We start from the raw sequence: 26,095 nt of genomic DNA, 5'->3' as shown, positions 1-26,095 counted from the left end.
AAAAAGGATGCCCAGAAATCAATATGGTTGGTCTGTTCGAACCAACCGCAAACATTTATTCTGTTTGTTACGATTGCTAAGCTGAGAAGAGCCTTTCCCACCCGCTTGTTTCTCCAGTTTATCTAAAAAATTGTAAAATGAACCGGAAATATTTAATATAATGGAACGTAGCTGTAGCAAAACGGGTATTGTCTGGAAGAAGTAATAAATATCACGGATCATTTAAAACAAACAACAAATCCACGCTTCAACGAATCCGTACAATGCCTATGTAATTGATTCTAAAGACAATCAGTTTACTTTCAAAAGTTTGCCAAATAAGCCACCACTGTTCCAATGTCAAGAAAAGTGTACACCACTATTATAACCATCGTATACAAGGTGCAAATCACTACCAGTCTCTGATGTGATAATAAGTATTGATTAGTACCTCACGTGTTTCGAGGAACACTTTTCACCACGGAGGCTTATCCAACTTTTCTCTGCGAATTACATATGTTCGTCCAGCATGTTCGTCATTGAAACCTGGCAGCTAGTAAGTAGTGAGCAATCCAGTGCATATATTTAGCACCACAGACAGTTCCGAAATATTCTAATAATAAAAAAATAAGTTGCATAACACGACAAAATCACCAACCAGACCTGACGTGAGCAGTAATAATCGCACTCAAATGGGGCAAAATAGGGCAAATGGTTATATTTTGGGATTTTCAATGTTTGAACTTATATTTTTCTCGCCAATTACATTATGATCTAATTTTTGAAGCAAACTTTTTCATACACGATACTGGTGAAGCAAGAAAAAAAATCTAAGCCAGAAATAGGAGTGCTCATTCAATAGGTTTCAGCAACAGATTATTTGCGCTACTCATTCAGAAATATATGCTTGCCATGGTTCGGTCCTATATGGGACTGCTATAATACGTGAGGAAGCACAGTAGCACATCGGCGGTTTCAAGTTCAACCGTATATCCCGCATGCTGCTATTCGCGTCATATAGTACACAATTAGCATTTCAGCTGAGCTGTTGCGTATATCCGAACTGCGTACTTAACCGGCCTCAAATGTGTTATCATCATGTAAACAGAGTAGAAACCGTCCCGCCTTTGAAAGATATAACCGCAAAAAAGATCGTATAGGAAAAGATTATGTGATAACAGTATAAACCTATAGTTTTACACCGGATTGTTTCATAATATTACTAACCCTAGTGTAACGCACCAATCGCAGAGAGCACATTTTGCCCGGAAGTTGGAGAGCAGTTTCCTTGGTGATATCACCGCTATTGCGAGAGAATGAGAATGATCATCGTGTTTTTTGCTGTGATGGCAAACTACGGTAATTTTGGAAACATGCGCAAAATGCATTCCTTCACATTTGCAGACAGATGGGACGCGTTGCAGTTCCATTTGCAAGTTATCAAATGAAATTGTGTTATAGTGCATAGTGCAATCCTAATCAGAATGGCCCCGAACATAAGATACCGTGTATTTCGCATGTTCCGAAAACAATATGGTAAAAAGATTGGTCGATCGGGGAAACGTTATTATATTCAAGGCGCCGGTTTCCGAATATTGTTATGTGCTATAAATGTCAACCACACTAATCAGTTGCATATTGCGGAGGATTCGCAATGTATGTTACTATGTATAGCTTTAAAATATGGCGGGTGCAGAAGCATCGCGAGTTGGAAATGGAAAAACATATTTGCGGTGTTAAATGCCATTCAAAAACTACCTATTACAAACTTTGCATACGCATTCTACATAAAAAATACCTAACCCCTACGTTGAGTTTTTGAGATAATTTTTCAATAAAGGAACCCCGCTTCACTCATTCGAAATAAAAATTGCTATTTTTACAAAACTTGCGCTATTTTATGAGTTTAAGGTTATTTTTTGACAGAAACAAAACATAATTTTATTCGTTGGTTCACCAGAAATATAAAAATTAAATATAGATTTAAGAGAATACTTGTAAATATTCGTAGCAGGCAAAATATTCATTTCTCAATCTTGGTCTTTCAACGCCCATATCCACATGGAAGCGTCCAAAAGTAACTTCTTGAGGTCTTACGAAGACACAGCATACTTTGACCGGATTTGGCATGTTTCACACTGCCCGGTCAGTCTTAGACTTAGAAAACGTTCGTGAAATCTCAAAAAAGATGTTTAAAAGTGCCCTTGTGAAACTGTCTCCACGTATCTAGCCTAGCCTTATTGTAGGTTTTATTAAATAAGTCATAACAAATGTGCGTGTTTTTTGAAGATATTTGAAGAATCTCGGCCAAATATTTTTATAAATAATCGTGTATTGTGGTGTGTGCTTCACACAATCAAAACATTCTTGTGGTCCTGAATTAAAAAACTTTTGATTTCGAAAATCAGTTTTTCCCTGTTAAATTCAAAGCATCACTTTATGAGCAAATGACGAAAGCTAAGGCATATTATGCGCGCGGCAAAATGCACTCGGCATTTCTTATATTCCGACTGTTTTACATTACTGGCATTGAAACGAATGGTACCGATCATATTGATAGATCCGCGTTTTTTTTTGTTTAGTTTTGAAGGTAGTTTCAAACAAACCTTACGCGGTAACTAAGGTACTGACCTCTTCTAATATCGAATAGTGAACATATAAATGGCTGTCTTCTACACAACAATTTGTGTTGAATAGGGATTAGGCTTGTGGTACCGGTAATGCCGGTACCGAAAATCCCAAGAATACCGACCTATTTTTGATACCGTAATACCGGTACAGAACAAAAGTCAGTACCGGTATTTTCGGAATCTTCCATTTTTTTATGAAAAATATGTGGACTCTCTAGGTGGACAAAAATATCGGTCAACAAGATGACTTTTAATTATATTAATTACCTTCTATAAGGTAATTATTACTAGCTCCCGTTGTACTGAATGGTATGTTCAAATTCCGGCACTATTTTGTCCAAATTAAATTTTAACGATCTTGTACTAAATTTCAAAATATTCACATATAGCGTAAGAGACGTAAAAATTTGATATGATTTTTTTTATTAGCGACATTCTGATTGGTTTCCATTATTCACTGGGTGGCGCGTAATAAAACTATAGTCTAAGTCATGTCTTTGGTTTGCTCTTAAACCTTTATTTATAAAAGAACGAACAGCGATTTAGTAGCTAACAATTTTAGACTTGGTGAACTACTCCAAATGGGGCGATTTGTAATTATTGGTGATCGGAAAATTCAGCAAAACTCCATAGTTTACAGGAAAGCAAGGAGCCTTGGTATGCAGGTCGAAACCAATTTACAGAAAATCAAGAGAGGAAATGCCAGCAACCTGCTCGGATTTACTACCATTTTCGCTTTGATTTACTGTTGTTAATAGTGTTTCTTACATTTACCATCTGTTGAAGTCGACAAAAGTCGCACCGCTTAGCAGTTATTGATTTCAAATTGGCTTAGATTTCGAAATAAAAGAAGGTGCCGAATACGAAAAATATTTTCTGCGGAAGTGAGTCACGACATCCCGAATCAATTAAAACAGTAAACATGTTTTTTTATCAGCACAAATCAATCATCTTAGAATAAGGTCATCAGTTTGAGCATTCAATTTCACTTTGAAGCTTATTTCGATTTTTTTTAAAAATATTCGAGTGCCGGTACTTTACCGGTACTGCTGGTACTGAGGGCTTCAGTGCCGTAGTACCGGGTCTCGCCAAAAAGGGTCGGTACGGCGAACCCTAATAGGTATACTATTATTATTCGGCCATCAGTACGCAAAGTGTTGATTGAGAGAAAAAAATGTGCATAAGTCCAAAGTTGAATATGCTTATAGTTTCATCATATCAGAAACATCCAAAAGTTATCATATCAAGATGAACACTAACACTAGTTTACAGCATTTCTGAACTAAATAAGCTAGTGGTCATTTTCAATGTAAAATCGTGTGCTGAATCCGAAAATGAGGTCCAAAAAATTTACAGTAGAACAGTTTTCGAGTTACAGTGAAAAAATGAATTTTACCTTTAAAATTAAAAGTACGTTCAGTAAAATTCAAATATCTTCGGTTGTAGTACATCGATATGAAGTATTATTATGTTGAATTAAAGGTAACTGAATGCACTTTCGATCGTTAGAACATTTTGTTTTAGTGTGACTACTGGTTCTGACGTTATTTACGAATCTATTGAACTTTTTCTTAATTTTTCGTCGTTTTTTGAACAAAAATGAGCGTGTGGTCAATATTTTCGGCAAGATAAAGCAATCCCAAAAATTATATTTTTATGGGAAGTTAAAGCCTGCTAATAACCAATGAAAATGAGCACTTGTTAGTTTAAATCCGATGAAAATTGCGAAAGTCATTAAATTTTTTGTAAAATGACAATTTTTGTGTTTCTCCGGGTCGAATTATTGAACCGTCTCGATTCCATTTTTTCTAAAGCTTGTTTAATAATATATGAGTGACTCTATGTCAGAATTCTGTTAAACAAGTAAATGGAAGAATTTTGAGAGAATATAATGTGGGGTAATATTCGAACTCGTTTATCCAAATGATTAAGGACTTCTGATGACAATAATTTCTGCCTTAGTGGAGTAATGGTATCAAAAATTTGGCATTAAAAATACGCATAATATTTACATGTACTGAATCGTATATGTACAAAACACATTGTAAACTGCACGCTCCACAATGCCTTGATACGCACATCGAAAGCTGATGACTGTGCAAAATGCTAAATTCGGGCACTAGCTTCACGAATGATGACTTATCCACCTATTTCGGCACGTTTTGTTCTACTAACAATTTATTTTACGTTATTAAAACGTCTAGAAGTTTATAATTTGAAATTATATTGGATTCATATTGGCTTCTATGATGTACCGATTTTACTGTACTGGGTCACACAATTACAAAACTACACATACTACAATATATTGCATAAAACATCTAAGTGCAATTACAAAATATTTTACGTTATTCAAGTCATTGTTAAGTTCAGACTTTGAGATTTTAAACCTAAAATAAGCCTTGTTCGATGTCCTACATAGTTTTAAAACACGAACTGCTAGATGTTCTAGGAAGAAAGGAACACAAATTAAAAGTTTTACAAATTATTAATTTAATAATACTTGACGTATGTAGTATCACATATTTCTACGGATTCGTATAGTTTGTATAAACATTGTACAAAACCCAATTGAGAAGCTAGCGTTTCAAAGTACAAATTTTATAACGTGTGCGGGTTTAGTTTACAACGAATTTTGTATCATAAGAGTGTTATTTTATGTAATACACTTGTTTTCATTGGTTATTAGCTGGCTTTAATTTTCCATAAAAATATAATTTTTAGGATTGCTTTATCTTGCCGAAAATATTAATCACACACTCGTTTTTCTTTAAAAAAATAACGAAAAATTTAGAAAAAGTTCAATAGATTCGTAAATGACGTCAGAACCAGTAGTCACTTTAATACAAAATGTTCTAACGATCGAAAGTGCATTCAATTACCTTTAACTCAACATAATAATATTTCATATCGATGCACTACAACCGAATATATTTGGATTTTACTGAACGTACTTTTAATTTTAAAGGTAAAATTCATTTTTTCACTGTAACTAGACAACTGTTTTACTGTAAATTGGACCTCATTTTCGGATGCAGCACACAATTTTAAATTAGAAATGGTGTTCGAATATTGAAGTACATATTTTTATTTTTATTTTGTTAACTAGTGTAAACGCTACAGACACATTCCACGCACTTGTATCGCTTACCTCATGAAAAGAAATCTGACAATGTAAAGTACTTTGGACAACATTCCAATAATGGAAATTTAACCCACCCTATTCCATCATTCCTTCTTCTTGTTGGAGGCATTCATCCTTAAACAACGTCTCGTAGCTATGAAGGTGAGCGTGGCATGGAGTAGAAATGTTTCTGTAATGCTGGGAATAATTTTTTTGATCATATTCATTTTCGACAGCTGTTTATATTCGTTTAATAAAAGGGGCCCCGTAGCTCAATAGTGCCCAGGGGCTCCGAGTCGTCTAAGGACGGCCCTGTCTTTTAGGTCAACTTCCAAACGCATTTTCTGAAAGTAAATCCTTTCTAGTCTCAACCTAGAACAGGATCCTCCAGTTGGCATCTTTTTCTAAGCAACAAAACCTCTTCCTTTTTGTTGACCCCTATTGACAGTAACATAACACTGTGCCATTGTGTTATTTTTGTAGTGCATTTTGTATTTTAATTATTTTAAATTAAAAATTTATATCAGTTGAATTTGAATGTTTCGTGTTCCACTCGTCAGTAACTAACACCAATTTGCTGTTAGTTAGACAATATACCTAAACTAACACCAAATTGGTATTAGTTAGACATTAAATCCAAATAGTTCACCCAATATGTGTGAACGCCTAAAGCAACTGGCTGGTACCTAGTGATGTCTGTAGGGTTGCCACCTCTGGAGAGGCTTTGATCCGGAAATTTTCACTGATCTGGAGGGGTGGTGGATTTTGAGTGGAACGAGACAGAAATTGGAATCAAAGCGATTGCTCGGCATTTTAGAGCACTTTAATCGCTTTTTATTACTACGTTAAAGTAAAGCTGCAAATTTTTGACGTTTGTGAACGGTTTTATCGGTTTAATGTGGTGTAGTATTTCACTTGCCCGACTAAGTGCCAAGAATACAAAAGCACCAACTACTCTCACTGTGGAGGTCGAACGAGCATTGCTCTCCTCCACAACTAACAGGAGAAGGAAAGCGAAGGAGGCAGAACTGCGACATCACACTATGTGGTGTCGGTTATTCGTCACCAACAAATTTTAATTTCGCAACAAAGGGGCTAAACTCACCTCCCTAGCCCAGTTAAGGATCGCTGCTGGAGTAGCAACAACACCGCAAGAGCTCGTTTGATGTTGACCTAGTCAGTTGGATTAGAAAAAATCTACCAGACCTTAGTGCAGCTGGTGATAAGCACCACTAAGAGTGAAATGATTTGGTAAAATTCCAGTAAAATAACTTTTTACACCATTTTGAGCGACTTAGTGGAATGCAACATTTCAATTGTAGCACATAGCGAAATATTACTTTCCTTAACCCTCCGGAAGTCGCGCATATGGCTTACCGAACGAGCAGCCGCTGGTCCCCTAAGACGATTTCGCTAGATTTTCAGAGCAGCGTGCACTCAATGCACTAGCGCGACAAATCGTAAATATCCCGCTTAAACGAGGGTAAACAAACCGTGCTACGTATCATACAAACCGTGTAACGCATCATAATTACAGGTGGCAATTACTACAAAAATCAGTACAGTAAACAATCGTTATTATAAGAGTCATTCCACGCGGTGTGATCAAGGCACGTGTAATCCACCTTCATATATTTGAGCCAAATTTGGAGGTAAAAACCCAAATTTTTGTGTCAATTGAATCACCCCTCGGGCCATGGAAGCACCCCTCCCCCCCCCCCCCCCCGTTAATCAAATTGCCAAAACCCTTGATTTTCTTTTGATCATATCACCGGTTCTATTTACTCTAGAATCAAACCGCAAGATGGTTTTTAAAGAAAATTGTTCAAGAAGTCTACAAAAATTAATTTTTGGCGGCTGTGCTGCCAACAGGACTTTTCAGTTAAAGAATAAAAGTTAATTTTTCTCTCAATGCATATATTTTAATTTTGAAAGTTCCGCGTTCCTCAAACATTTTTACATTAAAAATACTAATAATCTCAATATACATTTTAACGACATTCAGTTAGCTAGAGATTACTGGGTAGGGAAAGTTATGAAAATTTAGAGCCATCGTACTCAAGTGAAAGCAAGGATGTGAAGTATATAGACCGGAAAACTAGAAGTGGCAGGGTCATTAGAACAGGCTTAATACCTTACGGACTTAACTTTTGTCTTCTGCAGATGGGGGTCGAGCTTAGGCAGCATAACTACGAATCACTCAAGTCCACCAGCATGTCTCCTGGCAAAGACAAACCAGTTGGTTCTCACGGTAAAGAGGGACAAGTCGTGAGCGAAAAGCATCTTGCTTGATATTTGGACACGGACGGCTGCATTCTCTTTTTTGTAATTTACGTTTTTGTCGGGATTTTGGTACTCGTGAGGATGTGCAGGTTTCCCCAAACTATTTTATTGTCTTGTGCATCACCGCGTACTTTGAACTCATCGCGCTTTTGACCAAATCACGTATAGATAAGTTCTCCGTGCACCACTTATGCAGAATTAATCTACGAACCATATCAGCAACTCGGCCCGTGCTTACAAAATGACGTTTTTTCAACAACTTTTAAACGTGCCAAAAAATTGCATTATTGTTCACACGAAAAGTACGAATTCTTTATTATTCATCAAGTTGTAGAGCAGAAAAAACAAACAGGTGTCCACTTTATAAAATCAACAGACGCCACTAAAGAAAATCGAACAAGTCATACCAAATATACTCATAAATTAAATGAAAGCTGCTACATTATTTTGTCATTCTGAATATGTATCCGAATATAGTGAACATGGTATAAAACCAACTGTGTTTTGATATCATCGTTGATTTATTACTATATTATTATGCCAATCAGATAAATTATTATATTAATATATTATAATAATAATATTGGTCGATTGGATTTATCGAGATTGCATAGTACAACCCTATGTCCATTTTGCATTGGTATTAATAAATGCATTGGTTCGTTCCCGTGTACTTGCTAATTACTACTTTCTTTTTCCACCCTTTCAACTTTAGTGTCATTGCGCAGCACTAATGAGGCAGCGAAAACCATACTCGAAGAACAACGGCTTGGTATCACAGAACAGCATCCATCAACCGAAAAGACTGCTACTGAAGAAGAAAAAAGTGATCTGGCTGAGGTCAAATTAGATGTAAACCCCGTATCTAAGAAACAAACCGCAGAATCTGAAGAAGATTTGGACGAAGAAGAAGAAGAGGAAGAGGTGGAAGAAGAAGTTGAAGAAGAAGAAGAGATCGAAGAGGAGATAGAGGAAGAGATTGAAGAAGAAGATGATGATGAGACAGAAGTGTCCAAAGAGGTCAAAGAACCCACCAATGAGGCGGTTGAACTAGTAGATAAGAAAACTTCGGATACTGAGGTGGTCGCTAAAGCGCTTGAACTTGTAACGTCGGAAATCGCCACAGAACAAAACGTCGAAGAAACAGAGTCAGTACACGAGCCTCAGGAGTCTCTGCCATGTGATTTTGCTGGAAGCGACAATCATCTTGATGCAACGGAAAATCATCATGGTATAGATCTTGCCGAGAAGCCCTCTATTCCCCCGCAAACCTATTTATGGGAGGAAGTTAAAAAATCGAAGGAACAGGTAAGTGAAGTAAGGTATCGGCCAATTTCCGCTATCCGAACACGCATCAGCTATTCTAACCGCTACGCGCTAGGTTCGTGGTAATATACAACAGCTATCGTAGCGACGAGTTCTGTTTATCGTAAAGCATTAAAGATTTATTTCCTTTTCCAAATAGTATGTGACTTTTAGAGTGTAATAATTTTCTCCAGTGACCTCGAATCAGTGCGCAAACATTGATAAAACATTGCAACTCAAAAAGTTATGTAGAAGTGCTAGCCATCGCAGACGCAGAGACGGGTCGGAGGCCTTTAAGTTGGGTCGCAAAGCATACACAAATGTCATTCGATCTTCTGAGCAAAGTGCTAGGAAAAGCGTCTGCACAAATGTCTCAAGTCTCAGCGAGACTGTATTACTTGACTGTCTTTTTGACACACACTTTCCAGGTTGTACGGAGCCATCACTGACGACTGCCTCTGAGTTCTTTTCAGGTAGTTCTGATTCTAGAGAATTGTGACAACCGAATCGATCAAGTAGACGATTGAAAGTTTTGCTACAAAGAGGATATGAACACTTCAAGCATATTTTGAAAAAGTTAATTTGTTGTCTTGCAACAGGATACATTCCAGTAGCGTGCCGGGAAGTGACTGTTAAAGTCATTCCCAAAGGTGGCCGCGTCACATATGAGGGGGTAAAGAGCTATAGACCGATCAGTCTTACCTACTCCCCCCTTAAATCAATGGAACGTTTAATCGACCACTACACTCGGGATATTAGCTTGGGCGAGCACCCGCTACATGCAATACAAAATGCATATCAGCGGGGGAAGTCTACTACTACCCTGTTACACAATATTGTCTACAACATTGAAAAAGCTTTTTGCTAAAAACAGTCAAGTTGAGGAGTTTTTCTCGATAGCTATTGACTTCATTTGAGTTTTTCTTTCGAATCCATTTTGGAAGCAACACGAGGTCATGGAGTATCTTCATATATCACGAACTGGATACACGCAATGCTTAGCAACGGACATATATGCCTAATCTTTTGAACAATAGTGACTGGTGCCAAGATTTATGTTTATGATCAGATCGCCCTACACATGGTCTACTTAGTCGTATTAAATATTTGAATTGTTTCTACAACTTCGTAATATCTATTTATACAACTTCGCGATATATGTAGTTTTATGATATATCCAAGATAATTTCAATAGACAACGGGGTTGATTAGTTAGATAATTTTATCCCCTATCTTAACCTTATTAACAATCAAGTGAGTGGCTGAGATGCCTTACCAATCGAATGTTGCTTCACGCAAAACGCTTAATACACATAAATAACATGAGGCTATATGTGCTAATATATATTTAATTGTTTGATTTCAGGGTGGATACCCATGGACACATCTCTACAAAGAACCGCTTGGGCCAGACGACGAGCCAGAAATCATTTTGCGGTATGAACACTCCCCAATGAATCGTCGTCGTAAAGTCGAAGAACATCTGATTGATGGAAGTTCTCGCGCAGAGAAAAAAGCTAGAACCGAAAATGACTGCGAACCAACCGAAATACATGAGACTGAATCACCTCCCCCTGATACTTCAAGTCCTAGTGAAATAGAATCATATATTGCGCCTGGAGCAAGCAATGGTCATCCAGAATCTCCCAGGCGCAGCAGATCACGTGCTGCATCCCATGAACCGCACGGACTGAAAACAGAGTTCAAAGCGCACGCAAAACATTTTCTCGAAGAACATCCGAGTATCAGAAGCTTCAGTAACAGTCTAACTAGACAAGGCAAAAGAACAAGAGCATTCGTTAGTCGATCTTTGGAAAGAGCCAAATCAATGGCAGATAAACAAATCGACAAAGCGAAGGTTCAAATGAATACTCTCAGAAGAAAAAAAGCAGCTTCGGAACCACCAACTACTTTACCAAAGCATAAAATTTTGGCACTACGTGAATCACCTAGGTTCGGAAACCGCGAAATTCCGGCTTACGTAGTACGGCAACCAAGCGATGACATAATGGATTCTACCACTGCCGAAGACGAAACAGACAGCCCTGAAAAGGTGACTGGGGAGACGACAACAGTTGTGCCCGACGAAATAATAGATTTGCCTCCTCACGAATTAGAAGAGATTTCGAAAGACGTAGAAAAACTTCCAGTAGAAACAGTTAAGCCTGATCGAATGGAAGTTGAGGAGCAACGGTATGAAATAATTGAATCTCCTAAAGAGATTACAACAGTGGTAATACCTAAAGTTGACGTTGAAGTGCCTCAAGTTTTACTCATGCCAGAAGAAGAAATAAAGGCACAACCACCCAAAAAGGCGCCTCGCAAAAAGAAAGAACATCATTATGAAGACATTGACGACAACGCGGTCTCAAAAGCGGAGCTTTCACAACCCAAACCTATTGTTGAAACAAAGCTTAAACGACAGCATGAAATCGACGGATTCGACCCAATCGTTGGAGAGATGCTAGGCAACGACAAAATCAAGATTTCGTTACAAATGCAGGACGAACAAGTTGTCAACGATATGCTCAGTCGTAAACAACGGTTGGACGAGATTCTTCAACAGTCCTCGGAAGATGAAAAGGAGAAGATACCGTGTCTTGGTTTAATGGCTCCAATTTCATCGATTGATTCCACATCTTCGGACGAGGAAGCTAGACGAACTTTACTATCTACGCTGGCAGAGGAGAGCGACACTGGTAGTGTTGATAATGCAGGCACCAGGAAACTGAACTCCCTTAAGCAAAATGACGTTCCAGCGGCGCTGGAAACTTTCAAAGATCAAGAAATAACAACTACCGACGAAGCAGACAGTAAAACACCTACAAATGAAAAGGTTTCCGAGGAAAAAGTTCCCCCTAAGCAGTTTGAGCTAAATCCTGCAGAAGAGCGATTACTAGCCGAAGCCGAAAGAAGACTTCAGTTAACGCCAGTGGAAGAAAAACTGCTAAATACAGAAACACCTGTAGCTGATAAATTTTCAACGCCAATTGTGGAAACCAAACCCGTGATCGATGAACGCTGGTCTAAGATGAGGTATGTGAAAAAATTTATTTGTTGCTATAGTAGTCCCACGTGAATGACAAAAAATGCGGAATTTGTAGTACGAAATTTTGAAGGTATATTCTGAATGTTTAGAGGCAGTTCAAAGCTGAAAATCGGACCGGAAGGGTAACCCAATTTGAATGCCAGAAAACTGACGCATCTTTTGTCTAGTCGTTGTTAGTGCTTGGCTAGCTTTCAACTCTGGTACTGTGCCAAATGCTAAACATAATTCAAAATTGTTGCTCGTACCGTGTCAGTCGCATACTATTCTATTCAGTAGTTAGCATGACGCGAATGATTTAACTCGATGAAATATATTGGTTTTATCAAAAGTTAAAGAGCCACTGTTTCATAAATAGACGAATCGCAGATCAGCTTTCAGCGTCATCCATCTTGTTTAAAAATCATCCAAATATCCGAAAATATCCTAATACCTCATCAATCTTTCAATTTTCGAACCTTAATTATCCTCTCCTTACTCGATCCTACCCTATCAAGTCTACTTTTCGATGCAGTTGTCCAAATTTGGTTTGACCAATTAGTATAAAATGACGATGACGTAGATATTGATAAAACCACCACTGTAACAAGAGAAGCTTATAGAGCGGATCCTTATGTAGAGCAATACCTGCCAGAATGAACACAAATATATTACGAACCTGTTTTTAGAAAGTGGACACCCCTTTATTCGAGAGGTCTTAGTGATACACAGTGCTGTGACATGTTTTTCATACGAAAGTCTTTAGATTGTACTAAACTTTAACAATTGAGTCTTTTTTAGATTCCGCTTGTCGATGGCACAATATTTCTCGATTAGACGAAGGGAGCACTGGCGTTTTTTTTTGTTCAACCAAAATAGCAAAAACACATTTGTGTTCCTTTTTCCAAATATTATTTTTTTCCTTTTAGTTTTCTGGTTGATAGTTCCGGTGGCAATAAATATGTCGCTACGGGTACAGATAGCCTGCCAAAGCTGTTATTTTTAGTGAACTTTCACAGTTTAATATGTTTGAGAATGTCTGCCACTTGTTCACTTCAGGTCGTCTTATAAAACTCTGCCCATGTAGCCTTTTTCTAGTCTAGTTTGACATACCGCTTTATGTACAAGTTGCGAGATTGTGCTTTGGTTATCTTGTTTTGTTTATCGTCACGACTTAGAATCATTACCTTATTATAAATCTTGCGATGAGCTCGATACACGGTTGAAGACGGACGGAGAGGTGGGGTTTCGCTTAAAACTATAGACCACCAATTTATTGTCTCTATGGCTTCCGATTTAACGCTGGCTTGCTTGCTGTCGACAAAACGTTCCTTGAACACTTTTATTACGTTGATGACAGCTGATTTGGCAACTAGTAACCAATTCCAATTAAATAATAACCAAATAAGGGAGCTTCGGTCTGATCAAGCGCACTTTCTATACCGCGTGCAGATCTTTTTTCGCAACGTTTATCGTTTTGTCTGCTCGCATACTACGTCTTGAGGGGTCATACCTCTCTCCTGCCGCTGACGTCAATGTCAATGTTAAATCTAACTCATGGCATTTTCATTTTTGACTGTGCACTAGAAAAGTGTAGTCGGTGCTACACTCATTCCAACTTGGGTGTGAGCAGTCAATCTCTTTTTTTGCACTACACCGGTGTAATGCCAGAAAAAATCGAATATACAGTTGGGCTCGCGATCTAATGTTTTCCATGCTTCTTGCAATTACGTATCACAAGCGTAAGCCAGCCGTCATTGGTATAAACTTCCACGCCGATGGTGCTGACCGTTGATTTTGAAGTACTGCGTTTTGGATTGGACGAGTATATTCAGAAACTCTTTATTAGATTTCTAGGTCTTCTGAACCTGTTTACATGAAATGTCATATATAAAATACATCATTGACACATCTCACTGACCTGTGAGATTACCTAGTCTTGGTTTGAGAGCAAGAACGCGTCGAATAAATAGTTCTAAAATGACCTTCTCTGACTGCTTTTAAGTACGTTACTAACGACACTTAATGTGTAATCGGCCTGAATATCTTCGGTACATTCCGTTTCCCTACGAAAAATTAACGAATTTACAAATAGTACAAATTGATTATTGTTCTTAATATCAGATAACGTTGGCAACATCAACAGCGTTGGAATAGATAGAACAAAATCCATAGAGAACATTTCTGGTGGCGCGTGTCCTGTCGTCTCGTGTGCGAACAGCTTAAAAAGAAGGAAAATAGTGGCGATGCAGATTAAGCTGTGCTGCTAGTATAGTAACAAGAAGACCCCTAATATGTTTGCATATAACGAACCCTCAAAACTGTATAGGTCATTACTATCTCTTAACTTTCACGATTTGCGAGGGATCAAACGTCCACAATGATGGAGATTCGCCTGACTCAGGGCAGTAAGGGCAAGTCCAATGATATGTCGTTCATGACTGGCGTTTTTTAATCCCTCCAGCTATTCATTCCTCGGCATGAAGATACACCGTGACTTAGGGTCGCCTCTACCGACAAGGGAGCAGGAGCCTAGTGGATCAATTCTTCTTGGCTGAGTTACTTAAACCCGCCGGATGTCACACGGCCTCTAAACTTATTTTGTCCAGAGAAAGATAGTAGACCGCGAGTACCAAAGATATTCCGTAAATTAACGTACTATTTTCATATTTTGATAACAAAACTGTAAAAATTACTTTGATACTTTGACGTCGGCAGGGATGTAATGCACCTTAGAGCAAATAAAGGAAAGAATAAAAAACGCTCTTTGCACTTTTCATGCGAACCACCGCTCTTCTCTTTCACAATAAACCTCTTCACTCCGATATGTGTTGCTCCCATATGTGTATTCTACTCTATGGCTGCACACCACAAAGAGTAGAAATAAAGAGGCTCTTTAGTGTGCATCTTGGTCCCACGCGCACGGAAGCAGATAAGGCAACCAAAAAACATTTTAAAAAACGTTCTTCCGATCAAATTTTATCTGAATTGTAATTTGACTCGCTTCCCTACCTGCTTTCCAGTGAGGGGAGGCACAAAAAAGTGGCTCTTCAAGGTGACTCTTTGAACGAAATTGTGCAGCTCTTGGTGCACAGATCTTTCTCTTTTTCGTTTTCAAGTTTCTCTTTGTGCGGTCGTTCTGAACATCGCAGTGTTTTTGTGCTGCTCTATTCTTAATCGGTGTATTTCGCTCTTTGTGGCACATTGTGTGAGCAAATAACAAGCCTGGACGTCGAAGACGAAAGCCCCTGTTTGGAAGACGCTCTTTAAAAAAACACCCTTTGAAAAAGTGACGGACAATTCGAAGGAACGCAATGAGCAACCAATTAAACAAAAAAGTGACAAAATAGGGATTGCGAATGGTGGACAAGCACAAGACAAAACTAGAAAGTCTGAAAAACAATAGACGTAATCATGGCCGAACTGCTAGTGGTCATGCGTAACTGGCACACCAAATTCTCCACCATGTAACCGTGATGATCTGAGATGGAATAAAAATTAATTTGGATTGGGTATACAAAAAAGGTTTGTTGTTAAATCTACAAAAAGGACCTTAGGCTCGACTGTGATATATTTATTGGCGCATATCAATCCTCAATACCGCTTATAAGGCCCTCTCCCGTGTTCTGTTGACACTATCCTTTGATCGCTATTACTCAAGTGAGTTTCTACGTTGCGACGTATGATTCATTGGAACGAAAAGAACTAACGCTAAAAAATGGTCACTCGAAAAGGGTGATTAAACTATGTCCTATGTCGCTAGCTAGTAAGGTCATCCGGAGCGAGATTTGAGACGTTTGTAATAAAAAGTAAATTGAAGTTGGATGATTTACTCTCTAATTGGAGAGGCCAAGAATGAAAATTTTCCTACCAGGGTTTGTAAAATCCATGTAATTCTATTAGAATATAAAAGTTGGCTGAAAACTCCAAACATAAAATTCGGACCTAAGTCTTTGAGTAAGACTTTCTTGAAACTTTCCGAAACAGTCGGCGAGTATGAATGTCCAGCATAAAACCTAGTTAAGTTTGAATAAAAATTCGTACATCGTTACGTTTAACATTAAAAGTCGGCTAAAGAAAGTCTCTCTAAATTAACTCTGTAAAATTCGGTTATTTTGTGTCAAAAATTTACGCTGAATGTTTTCCAACCGATTCTTATAGTAAACAAGCCTAGTCCGAAAATTTCCCCTTGATATTTATAGTCAACTTTTGCATTATAATCACCGGTTTTTGTTATTAATAAATATATTTAGCCCCATTGCGGTTGCTCGACGAGGCCGATTGTTTTTTTTTTGCAATAAATTTAAAAAAAAAACTAAATTATATTATTTAACTCTTTTAGATGCAGCTTGCCGATGGGTGTTGAGATCATTTTTTCTAGGCGGTGAAATATTTTCAGTGTTGTCCATTGTAACTTGAGGTTCGATTGGTTTGTCTTCTTTCGCGTTATCGTTCACGTCCATGTCCTCATCTGTACTATTTTCCTGCTGTTCGCGATCGGATGTTCTAGTTTATGTCTAACTTTTATGGCTCGCTATTGAATGTCCGTCTTTTTCAGCTTTCGCTTCGTTGTTGCTGTTGCTGGTTGTTAGCTGGACATTAGACGAGATAGTTGTTGAATGGATATTTGCTAAAGCTTGATCTGGAAATGTTGGTTTTCCAACTGTTGGTGTTTTAGCGTAAGGTGGTTGTGTGCTGATTTTAGTTGGATTGGTTGAATTTTCCTCAACAGTTTCTGCGCAGGGCTTTCCGAGGTGTAGCGTCTGCGTGCAGAACTACCCTAGGAATTTAATCTAGGTGCGTAACCCGTGTTGTCTGATGAATGGAAACATCAATGTTTGATAACACTGTGATGGTTATGTATGAGGAAATTAGCTTGGTCACACACATTCTCACCACACGAATACTTAGGAATGCCCGCAAAAAAATTGCTCCATGTATTGTGTGTAACGGAGTCTACATCTGCGAATTTTTGCCTGTATCTTTTAATCACACTGTCAGAGTTACGCGAGCTACAGTGTCGTTGTCAATGTATAAGGGCATGCTATATTTAACATTCCCACATTCGACGGTTTTCTGCAACGAATGACTCAGCTTAGTTAATGTTCTTGAGTATAATCAGCACACAATGTTAGATATGGTGCATTTGTAAGGTTTTCACTTCTGTCAGAATGAGCTCCATCTGCACTTTTAGTAATTGTTCCACTTCCCGAATAACTGGTCTTACGGGACAGCAAAACAGTTCGATCGCAGAGAGGTTGCTTTTCGCTGGGTATCGACACTCATCACTAAATCACACAGTGGGTAGAAACAATTGTTAGGAGAAAGTTCAGCTCACACTCACACCAATGACTATAGGTATAAATTTATTTCATTTCCTTATAAAAGGCAAAACTATAATGAAAAGTCCACGTGGAAATTTCCAATACTCCCACCCCTCCCCATGGACAAGCGTGGACTTTTTCGTGACTCCTACCCTCCCCTAAATTGTTCACGTGGTATATGGATGGCCTCCATGTTTTTTCGAGAGCGTGGTAATGGGTATAATTTTTTGATTGCAGAAAATAACGATTAAAACCTAAAAATCCTCGATCTCGTGAAATATTTCTTAGTGTGCATACTGGGTATTTTCCGAATAGAAAGAAATAACAAGATTATAACAGAATACGAATTTCGTAACGTATCGTGTTATAAATTTGGTCTCGTTATTAGTTAAAATAACAGAAAACTATAACAAGTAACAACGCGAGATATAGTTTTGAAATCTATTTGTTATGTGTTTCTGATCTGGTTAACACTTGATTGGCGAAAAATACAGAATGCCGTCAGATTGGATACCCTTGGGTTATTTTTTGTTATCGCTACATTGTGATGTACTGACAGAAAACAAAATTTATTGGTCGAGAAGCGTCCCACTCTGCCCTTATCTTATGACCATATTTACCAATGATGCATGTTCATTTTACCCACCCCAGGTGTCCATCTTTCCCATACCACTTCTGAAATGACGACTTCGGGCCTCATTTTCATAACTATGTAAAACATATTTCTGTTTGATAATTTATTGGTATAAGCTCTTATGTTGATGCAACATGATCTCAAATCCCGGTTTACGTGTAATTTGCGAGCAATGCATCCATGGATGAGTCGAATTTGCTATTTAACCTTAAGGTGTCCGTCTTAGGCACTGTTCCCCTCTATACACTGCTTCGATCGATATATAGGTAGAACCTGGTTGTTCAAACAAAATAAACACTAATGAGTTAGTTGGCCTCCTCTCTCTAATTGAGAAGGTTGAGTACGCATCGGGCTCCAGCCCGTTTTATTTTGGCAGACTTCATAGTTCATAGCTTTCGCATATATCATCTGTGATTCATAAAGCCATATCAGCTCCACACCTCTGAAAATGCACGTAGAAATCTTGCTGCTGAAGGAGTAGAGATAGATAAATTTACTGATTCTCACAATTTCGGTAGTGTGTTTGACTTAATTTACCACAACTACAAATTGCTTGCTAAATCAGTTTTTTGAGTGGATTCCGAAAAAATGCAGCAACTTATCATAAATATTAAATTCTACCGGTTGTTAATAGTCAGCTTTGACCTATGTTTCATGATCTGTTATATAACAAAAAGATTTGGTGACAAACTATAGATACAGTTTGCGCGAAAATGTACATGCCAAAAATTACCATTTATTACTGATGGGGAACTTCTAGACCTTGCAAGTATGTAACTTTGCTCGGGCGTTTGGTTTCTGAGCGAAATATTTTTAAATATTCACATTTGTTATGGATGCGTTTTAAATGCAAGAGCCACCTGTTACACTTAACAATTTACATGGCTCCAGTTGATTTAATATTTTAGTGAACTGCACACTGGAGTTATTTGGACCTTCGTTTTCAGGTTAATTACTTCTCAATAAAAATAAAATCAAATTCAAGAATAACCCCTGATTCGATATCAATCAAATAAGCATTTCAATCAATTTCATCATAAATCTGATAAATGTGTTTGCTAATATTAGTACATTGTTTTACTTATAAAAAGTATTGTATTATACATATTTGCTGGTTAGCGTAGTACACAACCATATTGCTTATTGTCAATACAAATTCTTGCATATATGCAGTGTGTACATGTATTGTTCCCAAGAGTGTACAAGTATCCAATCACGTGCTAAATAAATAGAGAAAGGTAAATTCGCTAGATCAAAAAAAAAATTGTCACAATGTGGTGTTTATAAACGGTGTCGTTAATATTTCTGTACCATCAGGTTTTGCTGTGTATGATATACGCGTGACAAAAGCCGAACAACATCGTCAGAATCTGTGATATTTCCTTACCAAAAATGGATTGGTTTGCTGGTGAATACAACAAGCTGAGTGAAGAAGACGTTTTGGAGAGAGTATTTAGTCTTAACTACATTTTCAGGCGCAACAAGAGAATTTTTCTACGATTCCACGAATTTACATCTATGTATTGAAATCCAAAATAAAAGTGTTTTAGTAACATCAAGAGTTTAGTTTTTTTTTTAAATTGATGTAAAACATATAAAAAATCATTGACAGCAATTGTTGTTTGTTATGTTTTGTTAGTGTTTCGGGATCTCGTCGTCCGTAACTAACACCAACTTAATGCCTGTTAGATAAGTCCAAACCAGCACCAATTGGTGTTAATAACCAGCGCCGAGTTGGTGCTGGTTTGGACTTATCTAATTAGCATTAAGTTGGTTTAAGCTACTGACGAGGAGCATCCGAAACACTAAAAATATTAAACTTTCATGTTAGGTATGTGCTGTTCAAATTTATTTCCCGTTTGGGAATGATTGCACAATTATTGTTTATTTTGCTAGCGTATTACATATAATGTTTGAATAAAAGGTTTTGGATGTCTACCGCGACTACGACTTTCATTTCATGGTCATTTCTTCGAGGTCGACTGAAGAAAACTCATGAGCCTCACCTTTAGCTCCGTTGTTTGCGGGATATCAAAATGTAATGTAGCCCCATAAAAAAACCCAAACATTATTCTTTCTCCCTATAATTCGTCTTCAATTCTACTTTTTGAGACCGCCAGTCTTCTTGTGTGAAACCGTTTGGAAACAACAAGGCTCGGTCGACATACTTGAAGAAAAATAAGCCCAGAATTTGGACTTCGGTCATACTTTTGTTCAGAGCGGTGACGGTAGCTTCGTTGCGGACAGTTTTTATTCGGTTTGTATGCAGCTGGTAATGGAGAGAATATGTCATATGAAACTCTTCCCGAATACTGAATAGTGATAGTTTCGGATAGACGATTGTGTCAACCATGAATTGACTGAAAACTACGCAAGGTTTCCTTGATTAAACAAAATGATGGAAAAATCCAAAATTTTAGGACGTCGAAAAAATTAAAAAAGAACGATGCATGTATGCTCAGATGTCATAAAATTACAATTGAAAATACAAACGTTAAGATACAGCCTTTATAGAAAAAAACTGAAATCATCCCCATAGTACGTATCAAAGATCTTCACCCCAATTTGAAATCCATAATGGCATTTGTTTCGTAGCTGTAGCCTGAGGGTTTAAATCTGCCACTTGTTTTCAAACATACACTATATCATGTAATTGATTCACTTTCCGGCTCATTCACGGAATGTGTAATAATGACTGCGGTCAGACACTCACAAACGAACACCATTTTTTCGAAAGGTAAAAAAATAACAATCTAAACTTTACTCAATAGCGACTAGCCTTTGTGCTGTAGTACATAAAAATTTTGAAACAAAAATGAAAATATAACCACTAAGTAGAAGATAAATTGACAACAAACAGTTCTCGTCCACGTAGACTTGCTCTCATAATAGAGGAATCAAAATTTATTTTTAGTCCTGAGCAGAAAAGCATCTTTGCCTTCGTTGTGAGCGGCGAACGAATATCTTTGCCAAGTATTGTTTCCCACTTCATTCAGTAAAACAAGAGGAAATAAATTTTCTACAATAGGGACGGATGAAAAACTCTCGAGGTGATTAAAAATAAATTCCAACGTGGTGGTGACTTGTATCCACTTTTTGAGCCTTCAAGAATGAGCAATATTCTGTTCTCTTTCTTTATTGTTTAGGTAATGACAAATGACGAATTGAAATAATCATTTCTGTTATAAACTTCGACAAAAGTGACATCGGAAAGCTTGTTTTTCTAAAATCAAAATTTCTTTAAAGATTTTACTGTTATAATGGTGGCCTAATACGTCGTCTTGTTCGTAATACGTTACGCATCCCTTATTTTGACAATACTTGTTTGCGCCAGTTTTATAACAACGCTTTGTTAGGAATGTGGGCCTTCGCTGTGGGTAGGCTTCGTCTTATTGAGCGGATGGTGTAAAAAATTATTGTCAGAATAAGAACTAATACCATAGTGCGCACTGGGCGATGTTGGCCGCCGCCATTATAAAAGTAAAAGCTGGATAGTCTGGATCTCGGCTCATTTGAATGGGAAAAGCCAATTCCAAGATTCACTTCAGAAGCAGACCTCGAATGCGCGTAAAAACCTATCATTCATTCATCATTCTGGAGGGTACATTGATATTGATTTGGTAGAGAATTTCTCCAACAAGTACCGCTCTGATTGTATTACGCCTTTTGACCAGTTTCCTTATCGATCAGATGACAGCAATTGATGTAAAGTGGTAGTTCTGCTGGGTTACGCCACGGCAATGTTCTAAGAGCAAAGCGGAGGAATCTGGCTTGCACTGCTTCAATTTTGTTAGTTCAAATGTTCGTATAAGGACACCAAATGGCTGCTGAAGCTTCCAGGATATACCGAATAAGTAAAAAAAACAGTACCCGCAATAAATAGGGATCAGTAAACTCGTAAGGCGTAACATATCAAAGGTCATTGAAGAATAACGAAAAAAGCAACGGTCCAAGATTACTCCCTCTGTACCTCAACATCGGAAAAGTTGATGAAGCTATATGATTTGTTACTCACAGACAGACAGAGTAAACTCTTTTTTTTGTAATGAGATTTCGTCGCCTGGTGTAATGTGGAAGCACAGCTGCTCGCAATCTTTTCAGTTTACGTAGCTGTCTGTAGAACCATGCTGATTTTGGTCGTGGTGGAGATGCAGGCACATGTATTTTGAAAAGCCGTTTCAGCACCTGTGAAAGTTTTTCTACGGCTATATCAACATCGATCGCGAAATTAAAAAAAGTCTACCAGTCGATTGCCTGTAGTGAGTTATAAAGTCTAGAGAAATCAGTCTTGGAAAAATTGAAATCCCTAACATCCTCCATCTCGTCTCGTCTCGGATGATGTGCATCTGAAGCAACTAACGGCTCAAGTGCGTCCGAAACGATGAAGTTCAATAAAGCTTCTTCATTTATAAACAGGAGGTCCAGCATTCAATTTCACCTGTTATTCACTTCGAAAAGGTTGATTGCGAAGGGTCTAAGAAAGCATACCCGGAGGGGGTACTCCTCTTTAGAAGTCCAGGTTGGTTATAAGCACCAAACAGTAGACGTGCCGTGTTAGGTTCAATAGAAGTTGCGGAGTCAAGTGCGGAGTCTATGTGCTTCTGAATAACTTCTGCATCACTTGCGGAATCGGGGGAAATATATACTACACTCACACAGATATTTACCCAGAATTGCTCGAGATTGTGAGTGTCATGTTTATGTTTGGATGAGAGCTGGTTAGAGACAGCAATGAGCACACCACCACCACGTTTCCCTGCACTTTAGGATCGTGATCGTTACGGTACACTGAATACCTTGAGCCAAATAATTGGAGCAAGTTGATTTGATCATTCAGTCACGTTTTGGTCAGAACAATAACATAACGATCGACATCTGAAGCAGCGACGAATTGCTCATCAATCTTTGTGCGTAGTCCACTCACGTTCTGATAGTAGATTTTAAGATGTCCCTGCAAGTAGCCTTCTGGCGGTTGAACAGTGAAAAATAGAGCAGCGGTTGCGAAAGCAAAAGCCTGTGAGGTGGGTTTTTAACAGGGACAGCATCTGTATGTCCTACTTCGGATAATATATTTATTAATTATATTTATCTGAGCAAACGGATACCGGAGTTCCATGTTCTTCGAATTGATCTGACTTGTTTAGAGCGTAGTTATCTGACCGGAAAAGTTCCGTGGTAAACAAGTGGTTGTCGGTGCCGGAGTCAAGCTGATTATGTTCGTTGGCAAACTGCAATGTTGACCAAATTCAGGGTGAGCTGTATCTCAAATAGTTTGGAAAGGCCTATATCCTCCATAGCTTTACCTGATTGGAAAGGGCCGTCGCCATGACATCCAAGTTCCGTGCCAAACAAATGGGTATTGGTGGCAGAATCGGGCTGATTATGTCCGTTGGCAAACTGCACGTCTTCGCCGTGTTGCGTTAGTTGCTATATACTGTAGTCGATGATGCAGCATGACTGCCTAAGTCGAGTTTGATAGAGTGGGCACTCAGAGCTCCAGGAAGCATGATCAATTTGCGTTTGATCTTCTCGCCGCATTAGCATTGTGACAATTAGTGAATTTTCGGATTTCTGAAACACACTCATTTTGCTCGTGACCTTTGGCGCAGATCGGATGGCATGGGGACAACTTGCATGTGTCAGTTATATGGCCGTACTCCGATCACCGAAGCACGTTTACACATTCAGAGACCTTGCATAGCATTCTACCAAAGTTGACACGTTGTAGTTGCATCAGCATTTCGAACGTGTTGGCATCAGTTCCAATAATAGCGGATATCGAATTATCTGTGTGTCTTTCGTGACGTACAGTTGGTATCACCGTTAGTTTGACAGACTCTGAAAATTTGTTTTGCTGAACTAGTTTTTCCACGAAGTCATCCGCAGTGATGTCGTCAGTAAAAGTAGTAACCTTTACTCTGGGCTTTAGAGCTTTCTGAACGTCGACGTTGTAAATCTCAGACAGATTTGCTTTCACTGTACTAAGCCATCTTAGAGCATGATTCACGGGAATCGCATCTGACCATTGCTGCTCCATTAGGTCGGTAAAATACTTCTTTGACACCCAAAGAATCTGGGTCAAGCTTGCTTTGAATTTTCTGCTATGTAACAGTCGCGACTTGATGCTCGATCGGTCTAATGACGACCGTTCGCTCTCACAATTGCATTGGACTTAACTGAGTGTACTTCTACAGAGTTACATAAGGGTGCGCTTTTGGACGTGTTTTGATTTCCAAAGTTGCTAGGTGGAACAGTCAAAAACCGACCGAAGTTGACCTAGTTCCATGAAGTTGCAATTATTAGATTTTGACTGTTTGTGCACCGGAAGATCATCTGCAGGTATGATGGGAGCTTTTCTTAATGCGGTGAGGCCCACACTGGCTTGGACAACGTCAGCATATGAACGAACATTTATGCTTTCGCCGGAGTTAACATTCACGAACGATTGTTTGCTCGACTGAATAAAGTCCGCAAGTTGCTGTTTTGAGCGTGGTTCAAAAAAGATTCCACGCTAAAGGCTTGATCTTTGTCTGTTTTTGGCTGAAAAACAATAAAAAAACGATTTTCATTGTTTTTCGCCAAAAAATTTTTTTAGACTTCCATCGCTATTTCACTCCAACTAAGACACCAAAATCTTACGGACTAATCTTTTGTCTTATGCCTTCAGGAGTAGAACTTAGGCAGCATAACTACGAATCAATAAAGTCGATCAACATATCTCCTGGCAAAGCCAAACTTGTCCCTGTTTACCGTGAGAACTGACAAAAGAGATGCCACGTAAGATCACCACTGAAAACCCGTCGACGATTAGCATCAATGAAATGATGCTGTTCATCTCTGTTTGCCTTGCGACTACCCAGCCTCATTTGAAAGGCAAACGGAGATAAACAGCATAATTTCATTGATGCTAATATTCGACAGGTTTTCAGTGGTAATCTTTTGTCGGTTTTCACGGTAATAAGGGACAAGTCTGTCTTTGCCAGGAAACATGTTGGTAGACTTGAGTGATTCGAAGTTATGCTGCCTAATCTCGACTCTTGCCAGCTGAAGACAAAAGATTAGCCGGTACGATTTTAAACCTGTTTCTAATGAATCTAGTATTTCTAGTTTTCCGATCTGTATATTTCATATCCTTGCTCTCACATAAGTGCTACGGCTCTAAATGTTCATAACTTTCCCTACTCAGTAACATCTACCTAATAGAATATCGTTAAAAAGTAAAAAAGAAAATGTGACTACATATTAGTCGAAATAAAAAAGGAAAAAAACAGAAACCAATGCTATGAGAGTGTATTCCAGCATGTGCAAAACAACTTCGCCGAAAACAGTACCTTGCTAAGATTTCTTATAAAAATATTATCACGATTATTCAAATCGAAAGGTCGAATCAATTACTTTTTCGAATCAGATAGTACCTTGCTAAGATTTCTTATAAAAATATTATCACGATTATTCAAATCGAAAGGTCGAATCAATTACTTTTTCGAATCAGATACTCATTGTTTTTCGCCGTTTTGTTGGGAAGTCGAAAAACGGATTTAATTCACTTAACCGTGAGATCGAACCTTTTTGATATTGTTCATCACACCTATTATTTGAATTTACTCAATTTCATGTCTCATAAATAGCCATGTTGGGAAGTCGAAAAACGGATTTAATTCACTTAACCGTGAGATCGAACCTTTTTGATATTGTTCATCACACCTATTATTTGAATTTACTCAATTTCATGTCTCATAAATAGCCATAAATCTACAAAAGTCAAAAAACCCTTATTTGTTGAAATTCTGA

At 38.1% G+C, this 26,095-nt stretch overlaps 2 protein-coding genes across 3 annotated transcripts in view; one reads left to right on the top strand and one right to left on the bottom strand.

Moving 5' to 3' along the window:
- The window catches only part of LOC131694290 (negative elongation factor E), a 315,399-nt gene that overhangs the window by 247,036 nt on the left and 42,268 nt on the right, over positions 1-26,095 (bottom strand). The window lies entirely within an intron of this gene.
- On the top strand, positions 1,360-19,865 carry LOC131694282 (probable serine/threonine-protein kinase kinX). Its single transcript, XM_058982884.1, has 4 exons — positions 1,360-1,515; positions 8,732-9,333; positions 10,688-12,357; positions 19,622-19,865. Exons 1-4 carry the CDS (start codon positions 1,464-1,466, stop codon positions 19,635-19,637), a joined length of 2,340 nt encoding a protein of 779 aa, XP_058838867.1. The 5' UTR covers positions 1,360-1,463; the 3' UTR covers positions 19,638-19,865.

This window comes from Topomyia yanbarensis, chromosome 3 (genome assembly GCF_030247195.1).
Source record: "Topomyia yanbarensis strain Yona2022 chromosome 3, ASM3024719v1, whole genome shotgun sequence".
Classification (NCBI taxonomy): Eukaryota; Metazoa; Arthropoda; class Insecta; order Diptera; family Culicidae; genus Topomyia; species Topomyia yanbarensis.
This window is presented reverse-complemented; position numbering and strand designations above follow the sequence as displayed.